Source organism: Phoenix dactylifera, chromosome 8 (assembly GCF_009389715.1).
Source record: "Phoenix dactylifera cultivar Barhee BC4 chromosome 8, palm_55x_up_171113_PBpolish2nd_filt_p, whole genome shotgun sequence".
NCBI lineage: Eukaryota > Viridiplantae > Streptophyta > Magnoliopsida > Arecales > Arecaceae > Phoenix > Phoenix dactylifera.
In genome coordinates this window covers 23,930,770-23,938,750 of record NC_052399.1, presented here as the reverse complement: position 1 = coordinate 23,938,750, position 7,981 = coordinate 23,930,770, and the positions used below count along the sequence as shown (strand labels likewise).

At 39.6% G+C, this 7,981-nt stretch overlaps 1 protein-coding gene across 1 annotated transcript; it reads left to right on the top strand.

The window, feature by feature from the left end:
- The first annotated feature begins 1,329 nt into the window (after positions 1 to 1,329).
- On the top strand, positions 1,330 to 6,326 carry LOC103706845 (40S ribosomal protein S24-1-like). The gene is made up of 5 exons (XM_008791098.4): positions 1,330 to 1,618; positions 1,703 to 1,744; positions 1,883 to 2,053; positions 5,464 to 5,550; positions 5,985 to 6,326. The coding sequence occupies exons 1-5, from the start codon at positions 1,544 to 1,546 to the stop codon at positions 6,024 to 6,026; spliced, it is 417 nt and encodes a 138-aa protein (XP_008789320.1). The 5' UTR covers positions 1,330 to 1,543; the 3' UTR covers positions 6,027 to 6,326.
- The last annotated feature ends 1,655 nt before the right edge of the window (positions 6,327 to 7,981 follow it).

Here is a 7,981-nt window from a genome sequence, read left to right as displayed (position 1 = left end):
GGGATGTTTCCCTCACTACTTGCTGCATTTTCACCCACATTTAAGCAAATCACTAAACTTTTATGGAAGTTAATTCTTACACTCCTTGTGAACCTCCATAAAATAGAAGGGTATCGTCGCTGAAGTTCAAATTTTTGATTCCTGCAAAAGCAAATAATAAAAAAAAAGGTGTTCATTCGCCAATGCCTTTGATCAATCCTACACGACCTGAATTCTGGATAAAAAATCAGCCATCAAGATGAATAAAGCTGATGAATGATGATAAAGGGACTCCTTGCCTAAGCCTTCCTTACATGTGTTCCATTTGCTTGGAATTTCACTTCTCAAAGGGAAACATGCATCACTCAAAGAGAGGCTCGAGAAAGTTAATGCAGACATCGTACTTTTTGTGGTCAAATGGGAACAAAGAAAAAATCTATGCGGTAAACTGGCAAACGGTATGTCAGCCTTTGGACGTTATTCACTCATATACCAATGTGAAATTACATTAGAAGAGATTGAATCCACCTCATGAGAATCCTCTTTCCTTCATCACTACAGATAAGAAATCCCAATTAATCTTGTCGAATACTTTTTCAAGATCAAGTCTGCACAACACTCCTAGAGATCCTATTTTGTGACAATAAGCAAGTACTTTTTGAACCATAAGAAAGCTCTCAATTACCAATCTTCCTTTCACAAATGCATATGGAGACTCATCAATTAGTCCAGACAAGAATTTTGATAATCTACTAGAGAAGACTTTTGCTACAATTTTATAAAGGCTATCAAGTAAACTTATTGGCCCCAAGTCACTTTGAGATAGCATACCTTCTTTCTTGAGGATTAAGGAGACATAGGCAAACTTGATCTCAATATTTCTAGGGTTTCTTTGACAAATTCCTCAAACAATGCCGGCAAATCATCCTGTAAAAGGTCCTAGAGACAGAAACCAGCATCTTTGGAAATCAATCAAGCACTGCGATGTAATGTTTACCCAATCCAAGGCTTTTCACAAGCAGGCCAACCTAGATGAAGAAATCTCTGTTACAACTGGACTGGGCCTGACTTCGATAAGACTTGCTTTACCAAATGGGCACCGGAGCAAACTATGAGGGAGGCCTGATTAGTTTGGCAAGCCACGTCCAGGGACGGGGTTTCTGTGTGTCTTAGCAAATCAACCGTCGGATCTCCCAATGGTCGCTCCGAGATCTGCGCAGGCGGATGATTGAGTGTTCCGAATGCTTTGTGCTCCGTGCCAGGAACGATCCGACGGACGGCGTCGCAAAAAAAGATCCATCGTTCTTTCGCCCGAAAGATACAACCCGAACCCCACGCCTAGTGGGGTAGACGACCATCGGCCCGATAAATCAGAGCCATCACACATTATACGGACGGCCTTGATCGAGAGACTGGACCTCGCCAGTCCCACCCGATCCGTACCCATGTAAGCGCCACTTGACGTTCTAGGGTTAGGGTTTTTCCTTAAAGGGGCAGGGAGCTCGTTCTTTCTCTCTCTTCCTTGGCGTCTGATTTCTATCCCTCTTCCAGAAGAGAGAGAGAGATGGCGGATTCGAAGGCGGTCACGATCAGAACCAGGAAATTTATGACCAATCGGCTTCTTTCCAGGAAGCAATTCGTAAGTTCATGAATCCTAGTCATTTTTCTTGATTTTTTCTCAATCTGTTCGGGTAAACAAAAAACCTGTTTCTTTCGTTTTTAGGTCATTGATGTCCTTCACCCGGGGAGGGCGAATGTTTCTAAGGTATGAGATTCTTATTTATCTCTTCTTTTTCTTACACTTTTTTTTTTGATTTAGATGCGATAATTTGTTTATCATCGTCTTGTTTAGAGTTTTTTTTTGTTTGGATTTGATTTATTTTCTTGGAATTGGTGTATGAAGGCGGAATTGAAGGAGAAACTGGCTCAGCTGTACGAGGTGAAGGATCCGGACGCGATCTTTGTCTTCAAGTTCCGGACGCATTTCGGAGGAGGCAAATCCACCGGCTTCGGCCTCATCTATGACAACGTCGAGGCTGCCAAGAAGTACGAGCCCAAGTACCGGCTCATCAGGGTATGACTCCATCTCCTGCCCTCCCCCCGGTAGTTTGGATTTCTTGATTTCTTAGTTGGTTTATTTTTTTAAAAAATCAATCTTTTAGGAGGTTTCGTGAATTGTTGATGCGTAGGATCTGAACTGAGCCATTTTTGGTCTAGCTTCGGCTGTGTCTAATGCGTCTGGAGTCCAGTTTCTGCATGATTCTTTATTATGCCAATATTTTTCTCAACTTTATATACTCTTTTTAAATCCACTAACCTGTACCTTGACAAAAAAGGCCATATAAAGTGCTTAGCATTAAGAAGGATCTCTTGTTCATTAATTAGAATTTTCTATCCTTTTCTCCTTTATAGCCATGATTTCTTGTTGTCATCTTCATTGGCTGGTTGCTTTGATATTGGAACGTAGATATACAGTGCAAAATAGAAACCTTTGATCTGAATTTGTGTATGCTTTCTTTGATTTTCCAAAACCCATATTAATCATTCTTCTGTGAATTGCCGGCTTCTAATACATCCTCTAATCCAACGTCTGCTGTGCCGGTATCGAGTCCCATACCGGTTGTCCGACGGCACGGGTTGGTACGGCCTTCGTGCCATGTCTTGCCGGCCCTATATCGACTAGAGGTGGGGGAGAGAGAACGGAAGAGAGAAAAAAAAAGAGAAGAGCAGGGGAGGAGAGGATTTTTTTTATTTAAAAAAAATCAAGTAAAATCGGCAATGAGTTTGTCGACTTTAACTTAAAATTTACAAAAATAAACTGGACTTCTGTTTCGAATGAAACAGAGGACCGGAGGCAAAGCCTCGCCTTTGCAGGTCCTGACCTTTGCCAGCCTCTCTCCTCCTTCCTCTCCCTCTCTCTCTCTCTCTCTCTCTCTCTCTTCCTTCTTTTCCTTTTCCTTTTCCTTCTCCCCCATTGGCGATGGGGTCTCGGTTTCATTGTTGGAACCGTCCGAGTCCGGCGATGGTACGACTCAGGATGCTCCGAACCGGGCGGTTCGGGATGGTTCCGCTGACCATACTCTAATCTAACATACTCTGTAATTTTTATTGAATGCCATCCTTGAGTTTTTAGATATGCACTGGGCAAGATTCACAAACCCAACCTATGGTGGAGTGGATGAGAATGGCAGCCAATACTAGGATTTCCCTTTTCCCTGATTGCAGCAAATGCTGAAACAGCATTCGCCTTCCTCAGTGCTCCGCCAAGGTGCCAGCATGGAATTGGTGCATGACCTCCATTGCTCCATCACCTGATAGACACCTCAACAAAATTCCCGATAAGCCTCTTTTAAATAGCTTACCACCACTAGATACCAACTTATTAACTGAAAAATCTCAGCATGTATGAATCCTTGATTGTTTTTCTTTAATTTCCTTACTGTCTTGCTGCACTTTCTTCATCGTCCTTCTGTTTGTGACTTCTGATATCATAAATTTGTTTCATCCTATTATTATGAGATCATAGGCAAGGTACATTTGTAAATGTCTAAATTTTCTTGTTAGGTTGCAATACAGGTGATTTTTTTTCCTCTTACTATTACATGGTTGTTTACTGAATCAGGGGGTTCTATCAATAGAACTTTAAGAAAGATTTCTAGGATTCCTGAAATCTCTAAGTTTCCTTTGACCTTTCTATTCATGTCTCAGATTATAGGTTTTACTAAACAGTTAGCACGTGATAATGCTGCCCATTCATCAGCTGCTGGCCATCCCATTTTACTGTGCCATTTCAAGTGACGGTGCTGACATCTCATCACCTCAAGGCCATGCCGAGTTTATGTCAGGGATGCTAATTTTTGATTTAAAACTGTTAACATCCTGCTCACTCTTGACTGTCATGCTTTCAGCTGGCTGTTGGTTGAGGGGGGCATAGTTCAAGGGTTCTAACCTCTTGTACCTGTACACTTTTAAATATATTATTTTCATACGTGTGCCTGCATGTGTGCGTGTATATTAGCCGATCTCATCCCTTCTGATCTAGCTGATCAGCCCCAAATCTCCTGTTCTTTCTCCCCTCTCCTCATTTCTCTCCTTTTCCATTTTCCCTGCTTGATTTGGATCCATAGCTTCTTGCCTATCTCTTGAAGAATTGGTGCATTGCCTATTTATATATTTGCCTGTTTTATGATCTTCATTGCTTGTTGCCCCGCTGCTGCCTGCTGCATCCCTTTCTTCTTTGCCTCTTCCTTCTTCTCTTCCAGTCTCCGAAGTCAAGGCTGGTTTGATCCAGTCAGTCTGCTAGTGGCTTTAGGTCGGAGAAGTCTGACTTGCAAGCAGGATAGGCTGCATTAGTTACAACTTGTACCTGATATGACCCATTGTCATCATTGGTTTCTTTTGTGATGAGAGAGAATAATAGTAGTCCTAGGTTATGAAAGAGTCATCTTAAAGCCAGATATTAAATATGAATGTGGCTAAATGCACCAGAACTCAATATTAGCAAGTTCCTTATTTTTTCTTACAACGTGCACAGTCTGCTCAATATCAGATTATTACATCAGTCTGTACAAAATGTAAACTTTTAATTCCTTGTCATCAGATTTTCTTGGCATTGTTCGCTCAACTTTGCTCCTAGCTTAGTAGTTTTGAACTTTGAACTTTGGTTAATAGTGCTACTTTCCCATTTTACTTTAAAAAAACTTAATTTTCTATTTTGCTTGGAGTCTTCCCAGATGTTTGTCTGGAAAATTAAACTGCTAGTATGCCGTAAAAAGTTTTTGCCATTTCCCCATAGCAGGAAGCTTCTTTAAGCAACCAGCGATTTGGGAAAAGTTTGGCAACCTGTTCAGCAATATCAGCTAGCAGAATATGTTATTTGTAGTAAAATTTAAATCCTGGTGAAATGAAATGTTGATCATTGACATAAACACCCTCCTTCCTACTTTAATGATGGCTTTCTTTATATCTTGGTAAATGACATAAATAAAGTGCAACTTTTTGAACATTATTTTGGAATATCAAAATCTGTATCGCAACCTTAGAAAACTTTGAAAATCTGCTGATAGGCCCACGACCTTTTTTTTATCTGCACGTCTGCATGTGGGTGTGTCTCTATGTCTCTGTGTCACTAAGAGTTTGAGTATGGGAAAACAGAAAATTATTGAATAATCAAGTTCAAATGATTTATTGAATTGATTGATTGCACGCCTAGCAGATGTCCCTAAAAGCAGTCAGGAAGAAACAACGAACTGTGAAATTAAATTATCTGATATTAGTTTAGCTTGACCATTTCCTACTTCCCATGTTTTTTTACAGTTAATATGAACCTACTCACATTCTTTAACTATAGATGGGTTTTTGCTTGTTTTCTCAAGTTAAATAATCATCATAAATTGCTTGTATGCTGATATCACGTGAGGTTGATTCTTGTTTTAGGACAGATTTGAGACTTCGTATTGATATGGGTCATGTTTTTTTTTGCAGAATGGGCTTGCCACAAAGGTTGAAAAGTCAAGGAAGCAGATGAAGGAAAGGAAGAATAGGGCAAAAAAGATCCGTGGAGTGAAGAAGGTATTTTAATCTATTCTTGCCTTTTTATTATTTTCTGAAAAAGGTAGTTTAATTCTTGCGTTCTAATATAAACCAATATTGGACATCCTTGAGAAAAATATAACTGCACGTGCCACATAGGGCAGCAAATTGTTCTTGCATCCCCTATGGACGTTCCAAGTGGGCTTTCATTCAGATGATTCTGACATGATTTTGATATCCTGTCAATTTTTTTCTTTTTTTTTTTTGATTGTGAGAAAAAAACTCTCGTGCTTCACCAATCTTTTTGACAAAGTAATGGGGGAATTACTCTGATCAAACATGGAGGAAATTTCTCCCACCGAACCTGGAACCTCCTTCACTTGCATAAAGTTGAACTGCTGGTCTACAAGCCAGTTTTCTTTATTTCTTACCAGTTCTTCCCCGCTAAGCTGACCAAATTTTTCTATGTGCAGGCAAAGGCTGGGGATGCTGCCAAGGCTGGAAAGAAGAAATGAATCAAGGCAACACGTTTTTCTATCTTTATATATATATTTAAAATTTTTGGCATAGGCTGGCTTATTGGACATACGGATTCATCTTTTTGCTTTATTTTGTTTCATATCGGTAGGATGACTTTGTATTTCTGGATTTGAATTTACTAGAGAGATTTTCAGATATCCAGTGCTCCTATAGACAATATCGTTATTGAACAGAACTGCGAAAAGCATTATCCTGATTAGAAAACAAAAGAAATAAAACATTATGTGTAATAAATTAGTTTGATTTTATCATGTCGCAAAGTAGCTCAATTTAAATATTAAGATTTGTTGAAAAATCAAGTATGCTCTTTGCGCTTGATGAGTTCGTAAGGGTGCATTCTATAGTTATTTTCTTGAGCAAATTACTTGCTTGGCTTGATATTGAGTGAAAACTTGCCTAGCTTGATTGTGCAAGCCAGTTTGTGATGAGGGGAAGTCAGAATCTTCATGGAGATTGTATTAGATAATCATAACGCTTATGAAGGTAGATAACGGTTGGGACTTGGCAAGATAATCATAACGTCTAGGAAAATAAAAGCATCTGTCTGAAATGGTATGTACATCATTCCATGGTGAAAATTGTTTTGCCCTTAAACATAAATATCGAAGTTTTGTTTTTACATTTGCATACTAGGGTTAAGACGCATAAGTGTAGCGTGGTTGAATACAAATTCCAATTATGAAGGTTATGGAAGTTGGATCATGTAATATTACCTACGAGAATGTTGTGCTACCAAAGAAATAAGGAAAGCCCATACTTTTGGGAAACAGGCCCCAGACTATGCCGACACCGAACAAGGCCCTGGTTGGCTAATCTGGTTTTAGTAAAAACTTTTTTTTATCTTTTTTTTGGTGTATCTCAATGGCTTAACAAGATATTGATTTTATATGTTAATGGCATTTTGTTTTATGGATATCAATATGGGTAGCAGGAGGGTTGCAACATGTCTTCCTCATTTTTTCTTTTTTTGCTGAAGATCTTCCTCGTTTCATGGTTGATTCATTGCTTGAAGTGTTTATCCGTTTGACCGTTCGGTAGAACTACAATATTTATTATGATACAATTTGCCTCCAATGAAGCTTGATAACCTATCCTTCCTTTGATGGTGGGAAAGGGTGAGTCCTGTGGCTGACATCCGATCTCATGGTTGAGCTGAGTTTAACACCGTAAGGTGTCCTAGGGGTTTGACATTAAACTAGAATTACAACTGTCCATTAGATACTTTTTCCCTTTTTTTGTGTGTGTTTGCGGTACTACCCTTCGGTAAAATTACATGCTGCACTTGCATGCCAATTCCCCGATAAAAGATTAATGCGCTAAGATGCGACAAAAAGGAAGGAGCGCATGCGCTCGATTATGTAGCAACTCCTTTTTGATAGAGGAGTAGAACTGAAAATTTTGTATTAATAAGAAAAAACGCATTCCCTTCCAAATAAAACAAATAAAGGCCGTCCAAACATTTCGTTCAACTGTGGTATTATATCCATCTTTCGTACGATTGCTCCCAAAACATGGAGTGCTATGGTTGAGGATTATCCACGTTCATCAATTATTGCGATGGCCCAGACTAATCTAACGGCTTGTTCCTATCAGAGAACGACTGGGTTAACTCAATCCATGTTGGAAGCCCCCCTTGGTCTATCATCAATAAACACAATTGCCTGGAGGATCTCATTTATCAGGCCTAGAGTGAGAAGACCATCTTGGTACGGTATCCTGTTGCAAAACCAATAAATTTATAGTCCATTTGACATCAGCGAAGAATATTCTTGAATTGCTTGAAGATGAGGGGCTGTAAACCACCAACCAATTCAACTACTGAATACCAAATCCAGTAGTATATGCTGGCTGAGGCCTTCGCTTGCAGGGATATGTGTTGCTTGATGCGCGGCGGGGTAATGCAGATGGTGTGGTTTGAAAGTAGCTGCCA

Excerpts from the sequence above, each read along its gene's own strand:
- LOC103706845 (XM_008791098.4), top strand. The coding sequence starts at position 1,544 with ATGGCGGATTCGAAGGCGGTCACGATCAGAACCAGGAAATTTATGACC. Across the intron at positions 1,619-1,702 it reads TTCTTTCCAGGAAGCAATTC|GTCATTGATGTCCTTCACCC; the intron begins GTAAGTTCATGA and ends TTTCGTTTTTAG. Across the intron at positions 5,551-5,984 it reads AGATCCGTGGAGTGAAGAAG|GCAAAGGCTGGGGATGCTGC; the intron begins GTATTTTAATCT and ends TTCTATGTGCAG.